This window comes from Anabrus simplex, chromosome X (assembly GCF_040414725.1).
Source record: "Anabrus simplex isolate iqAnaSimp1 chromosome X, ASM4041472v1, whole genome shotgun sequence".
Taxonomy (NCBI): Eukaryota; Metazoa; Arthropoda; class Insecta; order Orthoptera; family Tettigoniidae; genus Anabrus; species Anabrus simplex.
In genome coordinates, this window is record NC_090279.1 from 158,629,760 (window position 1) to 158,653,832 (window position 24,073).

General features: G+C 38.4%; 1 protein-coding gene across 2 annotated transcripts in view; it reads right to left on the bottom strand.

Annotated features, from left to right (window-relative positions):
- Positions 1-3,023: 3,023 nt before the first annotated feature.
- LOC136886401 (BRCA1-associated protein) overlaps positions 3,024-24,073 on the bottom strand; it is a 66,104-nt gene continuing 45,054 nt past the window's right edge. For both annotated transcript variants that reach the window (XM_067159175.2, XM_067159174.2), the window contains 3 exons: positions 21,248-21,352; positions 15,035-15,190; positions 3,024-9,021 (listed from right to left, as the gene is read on the bottom strand). In XM_067159175.2, the coding sequence (XP_067015276.2) occupies positions 8,848-9,021; positions 15,035-15,190; positions 21,248-21,352 (435 nt within the window). In that variant the 3' untranslated portion in view covers positions 3,024-8,847. The remainder of the gene's footprint in view (positions 9,022-15,034; positions 15,191-21,247; positions 21,353-24,073) is intronic.

Sequence of the window (24,073 nt, forward strand, 5' to 3'; positions counted from 1 at the left end):
CTACACATGCCTTCTGATCATATGATACCGGAGTACAACTTTGAAGAATGCTTTGAGACCCAGATAATAAAAAAAGAAGTCTGGGATATCAACAAATGGAATACTGAAAAAGAAGATATAGTGTGGCTCAAAGACTGGGGATGGCACAGGAGGGATCAACCGGGGGGAAGACCTAAGAGATCAATCCAGATGAGCCTGGGCAAACACACTACAGTCTTTCAAGCTGAAATGATAGCCATCACAACATGTCTTGAAGAAAATCTGAAAATGAACTATAGGAATAAGAACATTTTCATTTTTATGGACAGCCAAGTGGCCATTAAGGCACTAGAAGCAGTCCGGATAATATCCAGGATTGTCTGGTATTGCCACTCACTTCTGAAGATCTCAAAGTACAACATTGTCAAAATAATATGGGTACCAGGTATAGAAGGAAATGAAAAGGCAGATAAACTGGCCAGGAAAGGGGCAGAAACACATTTTGTAGGCCTAGAACCTGTATGCGGGATTTCCTATGGACAAGCTTGACACTACATAGGAAAATGGGTACAAAAGAAACAAATGGAGAGCTGGAAAAATACTCCAGGATGCAGGCTTGCAAAGGAACTGATAAAAGGACTAAAAAAGAAACATAGACAGGACACTGCCATCTGAAAAAATACCTACATAGAATTGGAGTAATAAGAGACAATATATGTAGGAAATGTAATGAAGCAGAGGAATCAGCTGAAAACATACTTGTCGAATGTGAGGCGCTGGGTAGAATCAGACACTCCACTTTAGGACAACCAGCTGAAGAGAGAGAAAAAATCCAAGAAGACCCAATAAGAACAACCTGCAGCTTTGTAAGGAAGCAGGTATATCTGGGTGGGAATGAAGGAAAAACATGGTAGCAAAAGATCTTAGAGGTTGACGATAATTAGGAACTAATATTTAGAGGCCTCATGAAGAAAAGAAGATAGAGCAAAGAAAACCAGTTAGGTGTTTATGTTAGTTGGATTGTGGTTTTTAGCTGTTTTGGTGCTTTTCGTAATCATACCATGTGCATCACTTTAGTCCATTCTTCAAGTCCCAGGGTAGCGAGCCTCCGTGGCTCAGGCGGCAACGCGCTGGCCTCTCACTGCTGGGTTCTGTGGTTCAAATCCCGGTCACTGCGCATGAGATCTGTGCTGGACAAAGCGGAGGCAAGGCAGGTTTTTCTCTGGGAACTCTGGTTTTCCCTGTCATATTTTATTTCACCAACACTCTCCAATATCATTTCATTTCATCTCTCATTCAAACAGCCTGTGGATTTTCATTTTCAAGTTCTAGGGTGATCAGCAACATCTTCACACACACTTGTTTCTTTTCGTTTTTCACGTTCAGAAAAAAAAAATTCTGGTACACTGTTGTCAATGTGTCAGAAATGGTGCATCTTCTAGAAAGTGTTAAATCCACCATGTCTAGGACACAAACTTTCTTTTCGTCCTATGTCATCTTAAGTCAGGTTTCAAAAGTAGCCTTATAGTCTTCTGAAATGTTGTTACAGTACCTAAATTTAGAATTCTTCTGTGCAAACAGTTAATGTTCCTCATTTTGTAAACCCTAAGTATCTCTTCCAATGCTCCCTTAATCTTTTCATCTGCTAACGATTCTAAGATCCAGAATCATGAGTTAAACAACTTTTCTTCTCTGTTGCATTAGCAGGTAACCCTTCAGTTGTATTAGAAATATTGTTTTCTTCATCAGAAGGCAGCTGTTTGGTAGCGTCACATGTCTGAGTTTGTGTCAGCTGTGACAAATCACAACTGTTGGTATTTTCGCCAGAAGTGGCGGGAAGCTCCAGAGAAGTGCAACAAATGTCTGTTAGCAACAATGTGGAAAGAGAAAACACAAGTGTTGTTCTTTGTGGCAGCAGTTCTCCATAAGTTTTTGGAATTTCAATATTTTCACCAGTTTATCCTCTGTAATGGAAGTATCTTCATGGGTTCTCCCACTTTCTTTAATTGATTCAGCAAATTCGTAGCCTGTTATAACTGTATTATTTGATGTTCACTATACAGACGCTATACATCATTTTCAAGATATGAAATGATGTAAAATTTATGAATTAATAAAAACAATTTAGTGTTGTGGCGAAGCAGCTTGAGGTAATTTATAAGATAGTAAAAACAAAATTATCTGACATCTTCCAACCATCAGTTTCAGCATTACTTCAAACTGAAGCCACGTTTAAAAATATCTATAATATAGTAATATCTTTATCATAAGAGTACTCGTGAAAAACAGTGAAGTCACACTATCCGATCAGTCATAACATGGCTATATAATTCTTCAAACATAAAAATAAGCATATATCTATTAATAGAAACCATTACCGAATTAGTCACACTTTCACAATCATTTTTGCATTTATTATGTTTATTATTATGCCAATGCAATAATAATATATTAAGATTAACTAGCAATGTACAATAATAAAGATCTATTCCCTTATCTTTTATCACTGACTGCAATTAGGCAGGTACACAGAGTTAAATTGTGCAGATACACAATATTGCTCCTGCGTTTAAAAGCTTTTCAGTTCCAAGCTATGGCAAATCTTAATATTCCCATTTGTCTACTTAAAATGCCACATTTCCCACTTCTGCTTATCTGTTCAGTGGTGCCAATTGTACAAAAATTTAAAATTGCAATTTTTTTTTCAGATGCACGGCATTGCAGCCACGATGACAGTATACTTTTTCAGACTGCAGTGTGCTCGTTGCTAGACAAATTTTAAAAAACACCTTTCTTCTTTCTTTAAAATTTCACTTCCTAAGGTTAGGGTGGGGGGATTGTTTGGATATACACAGTATATCTCAGCCTACTCATTACTAGTAGAACACAGCGGCGAAACCATCCTGATGTTACCCGAGATATCTGAAGTCTCTTGGGTTTGATTTTCTATTGCTAATTATATCATTTCCTAAAATGACATCACTGAAAATAAAAATAAAAAAATCCTTAAAGAAATTGATTTCATCATTGACAAGTAAATGTAATCATTTTTCATAACATTTATTTACATTTTTTTTTGTACATTTGAACAATACTCAGCTCTTCACTAAAGCTTTTGAAATAACAGGCTTATTTTTTCTTTTTACAATAAAGGCTCATAAAATAGCAGCAGTAGATATAAAAACTAAACATTAATGCTTTCTCATTCACATTGGTTTGCCTTCAGTTTCCAGTTAAATTTACAGTGAAAGCTTGGAAAGTGTATACAATATCGTCATCTTTACAACATTGATGAGAAAAATCTGAACTATGGAGTATTGAGTCAGTCATTAGACTGACAAATTTTAGATTCTCCAGTGGCATTTCTTACTTGCTTGTTGTTTAAAGGGGTTTAACATCTAAGGTCATTGGCCCCTATGGCATTTCATAGATAAAAATCGCCCTGAAGACATACTCTCCCAGGATGAATCAAAGTGTTGTAACAGTTAAGAAAAACTAATGACTGGAACAATACATAATCATATTCTCATATTCTTTTGTGGATTTAAAAAAATCCTATTTTTTTAAACCTTCATGATTGTAGGTGTTATAAAGATATTGCTCATTCAATGATGACATTTAAATGATACTTTTTGAGAAAAAGCAAGTAAAACCATTTCACTTATTATAATGACAGAAAGAATGTACAATTATTATGAATTAGGAACGTAAACTGTCAGGTACTATTATTCTCAATGGATGCAGTATTTTTACATCTCCATGTTGGTACAGGCCAGAGGCAAAATTTAGCTTCACAGTCATCTAACTTCAAAGTAATTTTCAGATCATTATGAAATGTATTCCTCAATTAATGAATGAAAATAATTTATTCAGGAAAATAAATGCTAGAAAATTTATTGGTTGTTCCTATTTCCACATGCAGTAAACAGGAACACTGGAGGGCACAGATACATAACACAAGAAACAAACACCGCATTTTGTTTGTTTTAAAAATATCTAGCAGACTGAAAAAATACACCTACAATGGCAAGCACACAAGTAAACACAATTAAATGATGACAGTGAAAATAAATAACCATATAGCTAATGATTGACGAGTTAAGAGGTGATCTCTCCGACTTCGTGGACAGTGATTCCGATCTTGTGTGTGACGAATCAAGACAATGAATCACCTGCGCAGAATGTGACTGTACATAACCAAGCATGTTACAGTAGTAGTGATCATGTTGATTCTAACGGTAACTGGAAAGAAAGGAATGTTGACCACATCAATCCTCCACAACAGTTTCTGGAATCATTAGTTCTTCAATTTCCTACATTCTTAAACCACCCTTCCTACACATCGACACCATGCTTTTATGAATTGCGCGTAAACAAATCACGGAACTTTGAACATCGCTGAAGATTACTGACAGAAAACAAAAGAATGTTGCCAGAACATGGCAGTTTGGACTCCCTTCAATGGTCATGCCACGTTTCAGCACCATTCTCAGTCTAGAAGTCTCTCAAGGAATAAAGAAACAAAGTCTTTCAGAGCGATGCTGGCACTAAGAGGGTTAAAAATCTCTTAATTAAACTCAACAGATGGTTTGTTCACAAGAGATGAAAATTTCTTAACATTTAAATAAAAATCTAAAATTATACAGCACTGCTCATTAAATTCAACAACAATAAGCGAAAAACAACTTCTCCTTCCCTGATCTGTGTCGGTAATACAGAAATGTACCTTTCTGCCTAATTAATTCACTATTTGCAGATGATAGTTTCTCTGCAAAATAACTTATCTGCTAACCGCAAGGTGGTAGTGTGCCTTCCTCATACCTCGAGGTCTCAGGGTTAATTCAGGCTCATGAGACTACCCTCCAAAAACATGCAAGAACCAAGTAAGAAAAGATAACATCAGAATGGAACTGGAAGTGGACTCGATAGAAGAAAAGCTGAAGATTTTGAGACTAACGTGGTATGGACATGTAAAGCAAATTCCTGGCACAAGAACACCACATGCATGCCTAAAGAGAGCAGCTGAAGGAAGAAGGCCTGTGGGAAGACCTAAGAAAAGATGGCTACACCAACTGAGAGTCAGTGGTGAGAAAGAAGGCATTTCTGGACAGACAACTATGGCAAAGGCTTGTTCAGCACCACCCTACCCTGAAGGGGTTCTATATTGATGATGATGATGATGATGATGATATGCAAGGCAGCAGACCCGATCATGGAAGCCAAGCAATACAGCTGAGGATGTTGATACGATACTCCAAAATCTGCATGAATCCAACTGAGTAGACCAAGGATCTTAACAGCCTATATGGACCGTGGATTTAACAAGTTGTCCAATGACCATTATTACTGCCTGTAACAGACCATGATAGGTCATATCAGTGCTACCCCAAATTACGATTTACTGACGTTAGAATAAAATCAACTTTAATCTGAGTGATTGGATAGCACTTTTTCTTACCTACCAGAGGTAGTATTATTGAAGAGTAGAACCTGTAAAGTGGAAAATAACTGATTCGACAGAGTGAGTTGGCTTTGCAGTTAGGAGTGTGCAGCTGCAAGCTTGCAATCTGGAGATAGTGGGTTAGAACCCCACTTTTGGCAGCCCTAAAGATGGTTTTCCGTGATTTCCCATTTTCACACCAAGCGACTGCTGGGGCTGTACCTTAATTAAGACCATGGCTGCTTCCTTCCCATTCCTATTCCAACGTCGCAATAAGATGTACGTGTGTTGGTGTGATGTAAAGCAACTTATAAACTTAAAAAACTGATATGCCAGTAACTCAAATAGCATCAAGTAAAAGTGTCTGCATATGGTGATGATGATTATTATTATTATTATTATTAAGTGATAGAATAGGCTGTAACTGTATGAAAGACTATGGACAGTTACAGGTAACTTCTCTTGCAATGGAGAATGGGCTGAGTGGCTTAGACGGTTGATGCACTGGCCTTCTGACCCCAACTTGGCAGGTTCGATCCTGGTTCAGTCCGGTGGTATTTAAAGGTGCTCATCAAATACGTCAGCCTCGTGTCTGTAGATTTACAGGCACGTAAAAGAACTCCCATGAGACTAAATTCCGGCACCTCGGTGTCTCCGAAAACTGTAAAGTAGATAGTGGGACATAAAGCAAATATCCCACCTTTAGATGTGACCTGTGTGGCCACATGTTTCATGCGAAAATTGGCTTGAACAGTCATCACAGAACCAACAGACTTTAAGAATTGAAGGAGAAAAACGTATTCTCGGAAACGAGTAGCAGCCAATGATTATTAGAATGTCCTCAAACCACAAAAAGTGGAGATGTTCAGAGACTCTGTACTTTTGGGGTAAATTGGAAGTCGTTAGCATACAGTAATGTAAGCCACTTGATTTTATCTGTGTTGTCTACGAGAAGGAGCTTTATACCATAATTCTTATCCTGGAAACATTTTTCACTGCAATGTCGATTTCAAATGTGTGCCAAGGGATTTGATGTCGAGGATAAAGGGCTGTAAAGTTTGTTTACGCACTTCTCACACCGAAGTGCTATGCTTTGACTGATCTGAACCTTCCATGCTATTAGTATAAGACCTCCAAATAAGTAGAAATATTCAAATTGGAATGATGTGGCAGAATGCAAGATCTAAAATCTCAAACTTTATGAATCAGGTTGTCTTATTTTGATCTGTTTAGAAGAATGGGATATAAATATAAGAGATCAAAATCCGATTCGGTGCTGTAAGAAGCGTGTTTCTGAAACTAAACAAGCTCACGTGCATCTGTGACCTCCGATTCAGAACTTGTTGGCATGACGTGAAGTGTTCCCTGTTACTGGTGCTATTTTATGATCCCAAAGAATAGGCCTTTGAAATGCGAGTGTATTCCAGGCTGTACCTTGTCGAGCTGAGAATTGTATGAATCTGTGGCAAAATGCAGAAAAGCTGTTTATTCCAGTCAGATCTTTAGAAAAGACAGATACAATGCGATACAACTGATCACAGAAGGCAAGACAGAAGCACGTGGGAAAGATTATCCTGGGCACTGAACCTCCGACAGAGGTTTGACATCCACAATACGGCAATAACTCCAAGATTGTTGCCAACCTTAGGCAAGGAGCCTGCACAAATGTGTTGTCATCAGAGAAGTCTACCAGGGAACTAGAGGATGCTCACCATATGTTTTCAAATCAAAACTACTCGCTGAAGTAGTAAAATTCTACTACAATATTGGTTTGTTTCTCCATAGAGGAAGGGAGAAAACGGACAACTACTTCACAAGAGGCAGATCTCAGTCTCTAACAGAAATAAGTACCAGATTAATTCCTAGGAGCAAAGTAGGGATGGGAATTCTTTGCGCTTAAGAAAAACTAGAGCAGCAGCCAGAATCTCATAGTGCATGTGGACGTCATGCATTGTAAACAATCATCTCTTGAAGGGCAGGATTAAGCTGTTAAACAGGACCACATTTTTCGGAACCAATGTGGAATATCCAGTTTAGAATTTCTGGCCTTCAGAGTACGGTATCTTGAATCTTCTTTGTTAATATTAACAAAATAATTGCTTGTTTGAAAAATGAAAAGAAACAGAACAAGATCCAGTTTAAGACCTCTTTCAAAACAGACAAAAATTTTATTTGCAAATCAGTAAAAATAGAATATTATTATGCTTTGTTTTGTTGATAACATTTTTGCATATAGGCCCTAGCTGTAAAGTTGTAAGAAAAAATAAAAATGAATCATAGTTTGCAGCCTGCATATAGAAGAGTTAGATGCTAGATGACTTTGAAATGTCACATGACTCCTCAAATAAGGAATCATGCCCAATGAACAATTATATATCACTGGATTTCTGTGAAATACTTGGTAGCTATCAAAGAACTATGAGTGGAAGGATGCAGATCTTGCCCATCCACCATAAAATCAAGGTTCAGGCTTACATGAAATGCCAGATTCTACTCTATTTGTTGTGAACAGAAGAGCAAACTCTCTCAAGACACCAGTGTGTGTTACCATGCAGCCTTACTGTTCTTGAGAGTTTCACAAGACTTGTCTCATCAGCAACGTCCACACTGCTAGATACAGCTAACAACGCTATCCCACTTGGTGCTAAAGTTGCAGAGAGGAAACTTTAACCTTCAAGGGGCATGGAGATAATTCATAATCCACAGCAAGTTGAGTCATTTACAAAATCTAGGCAGCGACCAGGTAAAGGCTCCCTAATCACAGTAGCAAACCTCTGATTCATATACATACTGTATATCAATTTCAGCAGGGAAATTCTAGGTCAAAACAAAGGCATCCTATAGTCACATAGTGCTTGCCTTTCCTTCCCCTGCAAAAAAAGAGAGAAAAGATCAAAGAACGCAGAAATAGATATTTTAAAGAGTATTATTGCTACTCTCACGCCGCAGAAAATGAGATTCAAACTTCCACTACTACAGCGGACATTGCGAAGGGCTGTGTAATGTGGAGTTAAAAAAAAAGAAAAAGAAAATACAAAGAGTAAACTGTGCCAATCTAATTCACAAAGGTGTGTAGGCCGCACAACATTTATTGATGGGTTTTGTTGGTGGTTTTGAGTTGGAGAATTCATATCAGAAGGTTTAAAAAAAAAAAAAAAAAAAAAAAAAAAAAAAGAGGTATAAAACTGGACAAACTGTTCTGAACTGAAGACGTTTACAAACTAGTGAGGTGTATGAAGATAACTTTCTGCAGGGAATAGGTGGGTAATATTCTCGATCCATTATGCTGATTTTAACGGGCTTTGCGTGGCAAACTGAGCACACAAAAGTTGAGTAATTACAATTCACAACCTTAAATCACACAACAATACTGTTCCAATCATTCTGCTGAAAAAAATAAAAGAGGAACAGTACATCATTAGTATTTATTAGTGTCGTTTTCTTCGTCGATGGCCTCTGCCAGAAGCGGCAGTCTGAGGCGCTTCCCCGATAACGATGCGACCCTCCGCAATCTCATCCCTGTCGGCAGATTCTGAAATTTTCTGTTGGGCATCTAGGAAAAACATGACATCCTGAAGCTGTTCACGAACATCTTGCAGCTCCTGTAACAATAGGAAATTTACAATAACCCACCATAAGCTGAAAAATGAAAACCTGGCCACTTATAAACGTCCAATTAAATCATATATAGAGATAGAGGAACTTGAAAGGGAACATATTATAGAGACAATGACACATCAGTGTGGGAAAAGGGAGCAATAGAAAAAGGAGACAAGCACAAACATGGAAACACAAAAGGACAGTCTCCAGATATTCTTCACACCCTGCCTTCTTCAAATAGTTGGGCTCTGTTCTATCGTATTTGCCTGCATTATTTTCGCTGTCTCGAACCGTATCCCGAGTGCTACAAACAATAAAGTCACTCTTTAATGTCACCATTAGCTGCATTTTGATTCTGGTGCTTGCACTTTGTGATAAGTAGTTCTATTTGTAGAGTAAGCCTGTGAAAGGCTTGCGGGTAGTTATCGTAGACGCATGCTGCAATTCATTCTAGATGCGTCAATTAATAAACATTTATCGATCATATCCATAGTTTTTAAACAGAATGGATAGCAGTGGGTGATCACACATTCCCTGCGGGTGGCAAGATTCGGTGTCCTTTAGAATGAACGTACCAGTGGGTAAGAGGAAGCTGGAATTTAAATTTGTGTGAAATGGTTGCAAAGAGCTTCAGAAAAACGAGAATATCCATCTTGCTGGATGGTCTTGAAGAGGATGACTTATGGAACGACAAAGAATCCCGCTCTTCTGAATGCGATGACTTATCGTCTGAGAGCAACAATGAAATGTAGCAGGTTAAATTTGTTCAGTGCTCTTTTTATTACCAGCATGCGACTTGCATTTTATGCAGCGTTCATAACAATAATGCCTATACCATCATATCACCTACTTTATGTTACAGATTTGTAGGCCGTTCCTGCTTTTTTTTTCTATTTGTTTTACGTTGCACCGACACAGATAGGTCTTATGGTGACGAAGGGATAAGAAAGAGCTAAGTGGGAAGGAAGCGGCTGTGACTTTAATTAAGGTACAGCCCCAGCATTTGCCTGGTGTGAAAATGGTAAACCACGGAAAACCATTTTCAGGGCTGCCGACAATAGAGTTCAAACCCACTATCTCCCGGATGCAAGCTCACAGCCGTGCGCCCGTAACCACACGACCAACTTGCCCAGTCTGTAGGCCATTCCGTAGTAGTGCATGACAACACTGAGAAGGAAACCACTCTAGGCCTATTTTTTTTTTTGCCTGGTCACCTGCCTGAAACAAGAGCAAAAAAGTTAAAGACCTACCGGTAAACTACAAGCATATCAGTTCAAGAACTTTCTTGCTGTTCCTTCCTGTGCACCGAATATCTCCCGATATAAGGAGTTCCCCTATACCAAGTGCCACTCCCTGAGAGTGGATGAGGAGGTATAAGTTGGAGCCCTCTTTTGTGCTAAGGGCAAGAAACTGTCCCTAAAGGCAGAGGAACCACATTTCGGTCAACGGCATTAGGATGCAGAAGGCAACGGGAAACCACTGCATTCAAGATCCTCAATGATTCAAATTCACACAGTAATGACTCAGTACTATGCAAAGATCAGAGCTAGTTACGTGGATCGCCAACCTCTGTTATGGAGACAGTGTAGTAATTAGAAGAAGTGATGGAAAAATATAAATACATACAGCATGCAATGTTTTGATAAAAATGTTTTTATTAATGTTTGGCTAATCTGTAAAGAATTGTTCATACTCAATGGTACTTTTACAACTCTTGTGGTGATTTTATTGATTTTATCTGTCGTTTCAGTGTAACTTGAAACCTTCGGGGAAATGTCAACATAATTTATGCAGCTTGATTTTAGAACAAAAAATCTGGTCATAAAAGAGCGAGAATTATGCAGGAAAATACAGTATATCCATTTCTCTCTAGCCCATAACGAGCACATTTATGCTGTCCAGCAGGCATCTTGACGGATCTTCAGCACTGATGCAAGGAAGCTTAAGATAAGAAATTTGGAAAAATACGGGAAAAGTGAAGAGATAAAAGATAAGGTAAATATAATATGAAGAAACACACAAGTATCGTATCAAGTTCTATGTGGAAAGTGTGGGTTAAGAAAAAAGCCAAACAATAAATTTAAATTAATTCATCAATCTGACTAAGCAAAAGATTCTGTTCCCATGCCAGGCTATCAACCGGAGCACCTGAGTAGTACTTTCATTTCGATATCCCATGCAGGTTAAAGAATAATGTACAGGCCTGATTCCATAGACAATTCTAGTTAGACATCTTTAGTCACAAACGGAAAACGTTTGGTAACTCATATTGGTAAAGAGAAAGGTTTCTTGGGAAGAAGTTATAAAAGTTTCAAATCTAATTCCACGAAAGACTACCATAAGGGAATGAATGTTTCTCGTCTTGAAGCCATTGTGGGAACTATTCAGTTTGCATAGAGAAACAGCCGAACCAAATGCACAGAAAGGGGAATATACAGTGAAACCTCGTTAATGCGTTCATCATTAACATGTTTTTCCACTTAGTACGTCGTAAATTCGAAGTCTCTATTCTCATTGCATTAAATCTATATAAAAATACCTCGCTTATCGCGTCACAAATTTTTGCTATTACTGCTTAGTACAAGGGGGGAACAAATATAAACAGGATTTTATTTTTTTATTTAAATTCATTTACTGAAAATTACAAGGCAATTACAATTTATTTTTCAACACAGTTTCCTGCTTTGGAAATGCATTTGTCCCAGTATATGGGCAGCTTTCTGATGCCCTCATCGTAAAAAGAACAGGGTTGTGTCACCAGCCAGTTGCGCACGAGGTCTTCCACACTCTCGTCATCTTCAAATCGTTGCCCTCCTAGAGCTTCTTTAAACAGTCCGAACAAATGGAAATCGCAGGGCAATAAGTCCGTGCTGTAAGGAGGATGATCAAGTGTAGTCTAGTGCATTTCCTGCAGCTTGGAGAGGGTAGCAGTATGAGGCTGTGCATTGTCATGGAGGAGGATGACCTGTCGAATCGGTCTGCCTCGTCTTTTGCAGCGATATGCAACCCTCGCCTTGTTCAACAGCTCCCAGTAGTAGGCAGCATTGATTGTGCGTTGCTCATACAAAAAAATCAATCAGCAAAATGCCTTGCCAATCGAAAGAAACGGTTGCAAGAACCTTGCCAACTGACAGTCGAGTCTTGGCTTTCACTGGTGCTGGCTCCCCTTTCCTCTGCCACTACTTATTGGCTTGTTTGGATTCGTGAGTGTAGTGGGGGATCCATGTTTCGACGCAGGTGACGATCCGTCTCAAAAATGCACACCTTCTTCCGCAAACCTTGCTGTAAACCTCTGACAGACCTCCAAACATCTCAACTTCAGATTTTCGGTCAAAAGACGAAGGACCCATATGGAACACACTTTACAGAACTGTAGGTCGTTTGTGACGATTGCTTGACAGCTCCCATAATTGATTCCGACTCGTTCTGCAATTTTTGATACTCTCGTCCATCAATTGTTGTCAATAATGTCTTTAACAGCACGAATGTTTTCGTCTGTAATGCTGGTCCGAGGACGGCGATCATGTTGCTGATTTCCCACACGTTCTCGTCCTTCCTTGAACTTTTTATGCCAGGCAAACACATGCGTCCTTGACAACGTTTGATCACCGAACTGTGCAGTCAATCTCTGGCAAATTTCCGCCGCTGTAATTCCTTCACGAGCAAGAAACTTTATAATTATGCGTTGAGCAGTGGAGGGGTGCACCTGTTGCTCCGACATCGTGAGCGTTACTGACGAAACGGTGGGAAATATATAACAGCATGCTCTCACCACTCCTAATAGCCCCGCCCAAGCATAGCAGAAGCGCAGGGCCAGTCCTACCAAATCTTGATGTTCAGGAACAAAAATCCTGTTTATATTTGATCGACCTTCGTAAGATCACATTTTTCCTAGGCCTGAAAATGTTATTTGTCATTCGTTGTGAAACAAACATGATTTCTAACTTCGGTAAGATCCATTGCCATATATGTGTGATTATGGAAAAAGGCCTTCAATTCCTGAACATCACAGGATAAGTTGCACCTTCGGTGAGCAAGCCGTTAGCCTCAGGAATGTTCAGTTTTGTTTGCCAGTTAGCAACAAGATTGCTGAATAACTCAGCGAGTCTAATATTGTGCTTGTATTTTACATTCCATTCAGAAGTTAGAACTTGATTTTGTGCTGAGTGTTCCGGTGAAGTGTGGCGAATGTTTGTCGCATGATACGGTAGCCTATATCAGGATTAGGAACATATAAACATACCTATCGCATCATGAATTTTCGCTATTACCGCTTACTACGAGTACAGTCACATTTTTCCTAGCCCTGAAAATGTTATTTATCATCCGTTGTGAAAGAAACATGATTTACAACTCAGGTAAGGGCTGTCGCCACAGCTGCATGATTACGGAAATATTGGGACATATCTGTGCTTGTAATTCGCATTCAATTCAGAAGTTAGAAATTTATTTTGTGTTGAGTGGTACAGTAAAGTTTTGTCACGTGATATGGTAGCCTATATCTGGATTAGGAACATAATCGTGTGAAACTGATTAGCGTGGTGCATATTTTCTTGTGATAGCCTAGTTATGGATATGGAAAATGTTGTAAAATTCCTGAATATTGAAGACAAAATTAAAGTCTGTCAGAAAGTTGAATGGTATAAGTGCGCAGAGGTCGCGAATGTTGAAACTCACACCTTCAAGTTTTGACTCGATCACTCAAGTTGGTCGAAGTTTTGTTCGATTTAAAATGGCAGCCAAAGTCATTCCTCGCAGTAGCACATGGTCAAGTGTAACCTCCAATTCACTGTCTAAGAGTGTGACCAGAAAATAATGTTTAATAACCCACTGCTCCAAAATAAAATGCTTCTATTAACATTTGTTCTAGAAAGTGTGAGATCTGCAATAATACGTCAATATTTTTGTTGGCCCCTGTGCACATGCTTTCAGATTTGTTCTCTCGTGTTTTCTCACACCTTTTAATACTTTCCTCTCAACTTTAGAAATGGTAGATAGGCCTATAGTTTTCACTGTACCCGTGTATATACGACGTAAAATGCCTTTATGTCAGAAAAAATAGTATCTAGTGTTTCCATATCCCTGTTGGATAGTTTTTATTCGTATATTCGTTAGTACATTTTCTCGCTTAACACGTTCTTGTTCCTTGTCCCCTGCAGAAATGTCTTAACGAGGTTTTACTGTAATGAAGTTTATGGATGGGAAGGGAATCCCTTATGAGCCAAATAGTGTCAAGTTTGAACTTCTTAATACCATCCCACAACATATTAAGGACTTGTGTGTCACGTATTGGGAAGATGATATTGTATTGCAACTGGGAAGGCAAGTTTTAAGATTATTTGCATACTATTATTATTTGAATCCCATTGAAAGTGTGTGTGGAGCCAGGAAAAGGGCTATGCAGTGTTTAACAACAGAACTTTCACCCTTGCAGAGGTAAGGAAACTGTTGCTAGAAGGGACTGAACTAGCACCACCTCAATGTCAAGAAATGTAACATGTCAACAAGACAGAAGGAAAAAGAATGTGGGATATGACCCTGTAGTTTCTAAATTTAATCATTTGTAAATTTGTTTGGACAGACTGAAGAACCTAACAGTTATAAACTATCAACCTTGTGGTTTCTTGACTGATGTTTTTATATTAGTAGTATTCAAACCTTGGATATGCTTGCTGAGAATTGTACACTTCGGCGCCACACTGTTGCTATGCGAGTCACTGTGTTTGAAGAGGAACAACGTAGACACGAAGAGGCTAAACAACAAGCACGGATGCTCCGCCAAGCTCCGCCCCGCCCTCCCCCGGCCATTCCATGTGATCTGTGTGGACGTATGTTTCATACTAAGATTGGGCTACTAAGTCATATGAAACATATTATAAGCAATGAGTGTGTGAAAATGTGAACGGCTAAAGAATATGTTTACTCGAATACGAGTTCCAGCCGCTTCAATTTGGACTGGCCGGAGATGTTATTGTTGACCCCCAGGTTATCTGAGATAGGATGTACATCTCTCACCTTATCCTTTGTAGCTTTATAATCAGCAAATTGCTTCTCGAGGCCTGAGAACTTCTTCTGCCATTCGTGCTGGTTCTGACGCAGAGCTTGGCTCATCTGTCGTTCATCGCTGAGTTCAGCTTGCGTGCTGGAGAGACGTGACATTACTTGATGTAACTGTGGATGAGAAACAGAAGTTATGATGTAAAAGTGACAACAAAAATAAGGACATTCAAGCCTTGGTATTGAGTGATTAAATCTCAATGGAGAAATCCACTTAATATTCAATGATTTTCATTAACCCAATTGTATTGTTCGTTTAACAAGCAAAGCCTGCACCAAATTGTTGGGAACTGGCAGGCTATGCTTGCAGCGCTACATTTCTTCATATAAATGCATGCAGGATTTAAATCCTAATCCAAAATGAACTACAGACTTGTGTGTTTGGAAACTTTTAAACTTAACTTGCTCCCCACGTTTGCATCGAGAAACAATAGGTTATTTCTTGCGTCTTTATTCGCATTCTTTTGTGACCTCAGCTGTGATCAATGGCACTGAAGAGCTATAGAAGCACTGATGAAGACAAGATAAGAAATCTTCTAGAAAGTGTTTTAGACAGTGGTTCTGTCTTTAATAATTCGTTATCTTGGAATAAATATACCACCACCTACGAATGCAAACCTTTAAGTCAGATATTTTCTAAAACTGTGATATTTGGACCTCTTATGTAAAGATGTTCACTTTAAAGAGATTGGGAGTAGATGTCCCACCCAATTAAAACTTCAATATACAATATAAATATTTATTTCAGATCATTATATTAGTTTCGATATTTGCAATATCATCTTCAGTAATAGAAAAGAAAATGTTTAAAAGAATAAAACTAGCACATAACAAGGATATGACCTTAACACGATGCTGTCCGTTCACGTATCAATACGTGTTTGCAAGCATGGTGCTCTGCAGCCGATCACAAGTCTGTCTTCTGATGCCATCTAACGGTTATTGAGGAACTATTTGGAGATTATCGTTGATGTACCTAAATGGTAGAAAATCTCCGCCTCTTTTAGTACTGGTTTTGTCCGTCAGTGGCATTTGTTTTTGCCTTCGAATATCTTCCGTGTATACATCAATGCTAGTAAACAAAACTGGCAGCGCCAGTAAACAAAAACAATGGACTGACTCCTGGTGATATTATACATGAATTATACCCTGATAATTTGTCATATGTTTCCCGTGATTGTGAGAAGAGTGAATATGAATTGTCTAATGATAATTCTAGTGCCAGAGAAAGTGATACGGTGAATGACACGTTTATTGCACCATGTGAACAATGACCTGTTCCTTCAGATTGCAAAGATGGTCTAGATATAAGTACTGTTGATAATATTCTCTCTATTTCTGGCAGTGAGTGGCCTAATGGGATATTATACTGTTTTTGTAGTCTTTCTCGTGGACGCCTGGCGTTAAAATTTCGCCGAGTGAACCTGAAAATGTAGGTTATGATGTCAAGTTGTTCATTTGTAATGATTTGTTGGCGTATATGGTGGGGGAATCAAACAGATACCATTACCAGAATGAACCGAAATATAAAATCTCACCAAAAACATTAAAGTGGACAGATATAACTGTAAATGAACCAAAATTATTAAATTATGATACCCTGCAATAACTCCATGTCTCTGCCAAAACCTTCCGGCCACAGGGACTAGTTATACGTCAGATGGGCCGGACAGCAATGTGTTAATATAAAATAAATACACAAAAACATCAAAACTCTCTCATATATCCTAAAACAGTGGATAAAACTTAATTTTAACAAAGAGACCCTTAAAAACAATGCAAGAATGTAATGGAACTATACAGTTCTAATATCCTGAAGCGGATGACGGAGACCCAGATAGGAGGAGAGAGGGCAAGAGAGAGACCCAGACGAAGGTGGCTGAAAACGATCAAGAATAGTATAATTAGAAGAAATCTGAGTTGGAACACAGTTAAAAAGGAACAGTGGGGTCAGATGGAAGATGGAAAGTTGCCATAAACATCCCAACCCGGAGGGAGCCAGACGAGGGAAAAGGATGGTGATAACAGGTTGGTTTTTTTATTTTTCCCCATATATCTCTTGGCAAACGGCAGAAGAAAATGTAGCTTCCTCTGAAGTCATAGCCTCATTTATTGTTGTGACGGTATGGAAACTGTTGAGGTGTGAGCGATGCTGAGCACGACTAGTGGATCTGAGTGTTATGAAAAGGGTTTCTCAGAGGTCCAGTCATGCTGCATTAGCCCAGTGAGGAAAGCAATGACAAACTACTTCACTTCTCATCTTGCCCAGTATGCCTCGGTTTTTGTGGTTTCCCTACAACCACATAACCGTCAGCCTCTAGCCTGATGCTCCATTCAAATATTTTTCAAAAATCTGTGTATTTAATATCAGCCTCGGCAGAAGGATGATTTGATTGGATTTGTTTATTTATCATCAACAGAGTTATTATTCTCCAATTACAGATGATATAATACATTCAAATATGAACAATATTAAGAGCACTTACTACTACTACTACCACTAACTATAACTAAGCAATATATAAAATATACATATTTACAAAACACATAAGAAAAAAAATAAGAAAAGTGTTTATACATTTGAAATGATCGAAGGAATCAAGTATAACTTTCAGTTACCAAATGTGCAGAACAGGATACAAGGACCAATCTGTCTTATGAAGCATCCATAAGATGTCTGCAAATTTCACTAGCCGATGAGTGAAATATGTTCACCATCCCACTAATTTTGTTCAGGGACCTTAGGACCTGCATAAACAGAGAGTTCCTGTGTGATTACGTTCTGTACCTGGGTAAATTAAAGGCGACAGCCTGTCGGGTGTTGCAGGAAGGAACGTGAATTGGTAGTAGCTGTGGAGTAAATTGGGACAATCAAGGAAATTACCGATACATTTGTGTATGAAGCGTGTAAACATACCTGTGCCTAGTTCTAAGAAACTCAATACGCATCTTTGTTCAAAACAAATCATACTCTATCAACGACAGCTTGATACCCAAACACTTTTTACTGATCCAATTTGAGAATCGCTCTAAGGTATTAACTAAGTACTGCTGTGAAGGGATCCACACTTCAGAGCAATACTCTAGACTAGATTGTATAAGCGAAACAACAGGTTTAAAATTCTTGCAATTTCTTTTGAGGAAGCCTAACGTTTTAAATGCCTTGTTAATGATATTTAACACAGGCTCATTGAAAGATAGACCATTCTGATTACTAAAAATAATACAGTACTAAGATTGTTAATTTTATTAACATGCTTCACTTCTTGATCCTTTATATGATAACTGAATACATTAGCTTGCAATTTTCTGATGAAGGATATTGCACTGCATTTTGAAATATTTAGGGTTAAATGCCACTTATTGCACCAATCACTAATATTATTTATATCAGACTGTAACAATTCACACTCATCTTTTCAATTACCTTGTAGAGTTTAAGTTCATCAGCATAGAGCAGGTAGTTGCTCAAATGGATTTGTGAAATCAGATCATTAACAAATAGAAGAAAACACAAAGGTCCCACTAGTGGACCTTGCGGAACTCCAGACATAGGCCGATAAGGACAAGAAACGATACCCTCGTATTTTATTAAATACCTCCTGTTGCAAAGATAGCATTTAAACTATTCAACCAAGCTTCCATGAATGCCATATGCTGACAACTTGGTCAGAAGAGCGTTATGCTGCACAGAGTCAAAAGCTTTGGAAAAGTCCATGTACATGCCATAAACCTGCTTGCAATTGTCCAGTGCGCTAGATATGAAGTGGGAGTACACAGCAAGATTGGTAGTAGCTGAGTGTTTTTGGACAAAACGATGCTGATTAATATTAATTAAACCATTGACTGCACTGTACAAGGCTTTGTACACGACTCTTTCTGCTACTTTGGAAATGAGTGAAAGAAGGACTACTGGTATGTAATTGACAAATAAAGATATGTCACCTTTCTTGAAGACTGGAATAACATATCCTTTCTTCCAGAAATCGCCTGTACAAAGAGACCAGTTGATTATTGTGGTTAGTGGGGTTGCCATCTCCTCAGCACACTCATGTAACAATTCCTGGTATGTGATCTGGACCACATGACTTCTTCGTATCCAGCAGCTAGTTTCCTTGCTCTTGCCTTTGCCCACATTTTGTCTAAGTTCGGAATTATACCAAGAGGGAAGATACCTAGTCTTCATAATGCGGAAAGGTACAGTGTCCTTAAGAGCGCTGTGCAGTAAATCATAAAACAAGTCGACTGCGGCAGCAAAAGTTCGACAGGATTCAAGCAAGTTCCACGGACAGTGGGATAAGAGATTTCGTAGATGAGGAAAGTCTGCTTTTGTCCACACGAATAATGATTTTGTAGTTTGTGGTAAACAAGGAACAAGGAAAATATGAAGTCTGAGCTCAAGCGCAGAATGATCTGATTGTACTAACTGTTCTGTTGCTTCACACAGGGTATTTTTAGTGACTTTTTCAGACATGAAAGCAAGGTCCAGGAAATTATTTCCTCGTGTTGGAAAACCACAAACTTGGCGAAAGTTAACTTCATTGGTGATTTCTAAAAGAAAGCAGGTTTCCTTGTTGACATGGGTGAGGATAGGATTAATAGATCCAGAATCGTCTGAGGCCTAGGCTAATTGGTTTATATTGAAATCACCGCACACGACAATAGTGTCATTTTGTTTTGCTACGTGATTGATTCAAGCTAGGGTTTCTTGGAAGTCTGTGAGCTGCACTTTCACTTTGTCCGGGGGCAGGTAACAGCAGACAATGTACAGTGCTCGGCCAGGGAATGGGGTGGCTTTCTAAACAACACATTCCCAGTTTCTCATTAGGTTGGGTCATTGCACTGGACCATAAGCAGAGTTCACTGCTATTCGAGTTCACTGCTATTAAGTCCGACTCGTTGGCTGAACGGTCAGCGTACTGGCCTTCGGTTCAGAGGGTCCGGGTTCGATTCCCGGCCGGATCGGGGATTTTAACCTTAATTGGTTAATTCCAATGGCACGGGGGCTGGATGTATGTGTCGTCTTCCATCATCATTTCATCCTCATCACGACGCGCTGGTCGCCTACGGGCGTCAAATAGAAAGACCTGCACCTGGCGAGCCGAACCCGTCCTGGGATATCCCGGCACTAAAAGCCATACGACATTTCATTACTGCTATTAAAACTCCACCTCCCTCGTTCTTACAAGCAATGGTATTTTGCCTATATTGGCAGAAAATAACAATTATCGTGCAGTATTTCACTACTGTTGACTGAAGAGTCGAGCCAGGACTCCACTAAACACGCAGTCGTAATGCATGTCACTCAGACCGACGTTAAAGTCCATGAGTGCTTTCTTAAGACTACAGACATTCTGGTAGTATATGCTAAGGCTATTATTTACCCCCGGTCCTAGGTTCAGCTGGACATCGCCGGCAACTGCTGGTAGTAGAATACTCAGCCTCAAGCTGGATGTAGGTGTATCACTGGCCGAAAGCTTGTGCTTTACATGCTGACTGAATGCTATTCGCTGCGGCTTGCCGTTAATACACAACACGTGGGCGCTTATTTTCAGCTTATTATTGGAGAGTATATCTTCCCAACAAGTTATACCGCACTTAACATCAAAGTATACGCTAGTCGGTTCAATTTCATTCACACATAACTGCGATAAAAGCACTTGGACCATAAGAAACATGATTATTATCAGGAACACACAACACGCCTACAACCGCCTGCCATCTTTTAAGGTTTATGGTGAAGAGAACACTAAAATCAAGGAAAGTCACTTTTGCAGTTAATTATAATACTGCAATCTGGCTGATGAGGATCTTTTAGGATTTAAGATTGGATTATAGACTTGGTTTAAATATTTTTTAAAATCTTATTTTCAAAATCTTCCTACATTTGAAAGCTGCATAAGACAAAGAATACTCTAAAACAACTTCATTAAAAAATTAAAAGTAAATTATTAGGTCTTACCCTTTTTTCCCTAGACCTTCCATATTCCTGCACAGAATTTGGTAAGTAAATAATATTAATGCTAGACTGTCTGAAGCCCTCAGAGAATTTATGATAGAAAAATACTTAAGGTTGTCTCGAGCTGAAGCAATTTATACATGCGTGCAAGAAGAGAGCACTTCAACCTGATTTGCACCGCGTCATTGATAAATGTAAAACCAGTTTCCTACCTTCTTATCCAAGTTCTGCTTTTCTCGAGTCAGCTGTGTCAGTTTGCTGTTCAAGAGCTCGTTTTCCTCCGTAGTTCTTTTGGCTTTCTCTTTTAGATCCGCCGTCTGGAATGAGAGGAAGCAGATCACCATCTCTTCTACAACTAACAGTCCAAGCATAAGTTTTCATCAAAGCAGTTTCATTGTACAGCAATAAAATACATCCAATTGGCAGGCAGCAGAGACAGTTGTACATTAACTAGAAGAACAGCCCAGTCCCATAAGATGAATATCCGTAGAAGCACATGCAAACTATCTCTTTTCTAAACCCATAATAACAATTCCACTCACAAGAGTTTTGTTAACTTCCCCTTTTCTACTTCATTTAAATAAAGAACCTACATATTAAGAAATTCCATCTTGGCTATACTTTCCAACTTTATATCTGTTGCCAATTTCTCTGCCTATGGCACTCTAGCTATCTCGTAAGTACTTGCCAATCTTTAATACAACTTCACTACAGATTTTCTTCTTTTACTAATGATGTTTCTTCTTCCTTGAGATGGAAGTATTTTGCTGTGGTGTTCACTTTAGTTGTTCCAATTTCCAACATCATCAAGTGCAAGGAAGAAGGCCTGTTCTTAAGGGGAGATTTTAAGCTGTATCTCCGTTATGTTCAATTTCAGATGTTCATGTTCCTTTTTCAAAGTATATGACCTATTGAAACAACATTTTGCAGGCATTTAGATCTGTACTTTCTCTTTAAATTATGGTCTTTTTGAAAACTGTATGTATGTAGCCATTGATGTTTTCATGGCCCGTACTTATAGACATGATACTGCATAGGCTTTTGGGCTTATGCCGCGTCAAGAATATAAGGTGAAATTCTTTACGTTTCGCAGAGAACTGCATACTTGCCTTACATTCATAACACTATAGATCAAATTGCCAAGGTCCTCTGCAAACACAATATAAAAACCGTGTTTGGCACTGCCACTAAAATTGCTCACAGTCTGAGTAAAACCAAGGACAAATTGCCCCCACTTTTACATGCTGGGATATACGAAATTCCCTGTACTTGCGGTAAGGTATACATCAGCCAAACATGCTGGTCTATTGGTACCCGTATCAAATAACACAAACGTAATATTCGTCTCAACCAACCAGACAAATCGGCATGCTCTATCGTCGGGTCATGATGTCATGTTCCAAGATGCTCGAGCTCTTACCCATACTAGACACTACAGGTCCAGGATTATACGGGAAGCTGTGGAAATACGTAGAAATCCTAACAATTTCAATAGGGACACCGGCTATCAATTAATACCTGGTTACCAGGAGTTTACGTAGGTAGTTCCCTTCCCTGTCCTTTCACTATTGTTATTTCGTCTCTGTGTTTTCCAAATTCGTACGTTCCTTGTCGCAAGATGTTTCATTCCAGGCTTGTGTCTATGTCATACACCTGTCAGTGTCACAAGAGATACAAATCAAATGTGCTATTTACAATAATTGATAATTTGAGATTTTATAAAGTACAACTGGTATTTTCCAAGAATATCATCAAGAGTATAATGGACAATTTTAACTGTTTTATCTATCATACGACTTACAATTTTAACAAAATTTCTAAAATCTTATTTTAAATTTCATAACCATACTTCAATATTTTAATGTGTCATTCCAATTTTAATAATATCTATTTTGTATTTCTGATATATTAATGTTAATTTATAATAGCTGATGATGTCCCTTAGGGGACGAAACATATTATAAATATAATTATATATTGTATTGAATAGGCAGACCACTTAGTTATAATATTTAAGTTTATCTTGAATATTCACTGCTTGATTATAGTCAATACGGGATTAGTATTACTTGAAATGAAGCTGTTAAAGCTTATCACTTCAGGGTGTCCACCAAATCCAGATTTTGAAATTCCGTGACATTTCCCTGTTTTCCAGACATAAAAACAAATTTTTCCCTGACACACAATGAAAAAAAAAATTAAATTATAATAGGTTTCCAGGTATGGCCATAATATTAAAATACATTTTGAAACCTTAACATGCTAAAAATAAATGAGTAATTAATGTACATATTAAATTTCAAAACTTGCAAGTGTAATCTAGTCCAATTTAATTCACTTTAAGATTTTAAAAAGTTATTACCATTACTGCTTCAGTGAAGAAATTTCTTCATCTATAGCGAGCAATGACTGTCGAGCTTCTGCCATCACCCTCCGCTTCTTTTCTTCTAATTCTTTCAGCAACAAAGTGGCCTTTCTCTTATTTTTTTGCAAAGAATCTTCTGCTTCCAATGCTTCACGTTTCTCCTTTAGATTTTGAATGTACAAAGCATGCGCACTCCTTGCAGCATGGAGCATGTACTTATTAATGGAGACCTTTTCAATTCCACCAAGGTTTGAGATAGCATCATATACTCTTCTTTGTGCTACAAGGGATTCTTGTAGCATGTTATCTACAATAATTTCTTTATTCAGAGAAAAACCACGTTCAAGTGAAGCATTTCCATGAAACAATATTAGTATCATTTTGAGAAATGAAGCTAACTTTTCTGTGTTCAAATTTACTGTTGGCAAGACAGTACGGAGCCAAAAGTGATCTAATCTCTCGTTTTTAGAAGACAAAGAGTTCATTACTTCTTTGAAAGTATCATTCTCACACACAGAAGTGAACTCCCTTTGTATATGATCAGCTTCATTACCTGAGATCCATTTGTTTTCAACAAAGACATTTAAAGCTACCCTTAGCCGTTTGCTGCTTAGAGGTTGCTTGGCTACACTTGGATCAAAACAAGAAATTCCTTTAGTTAGTTTATATGCCA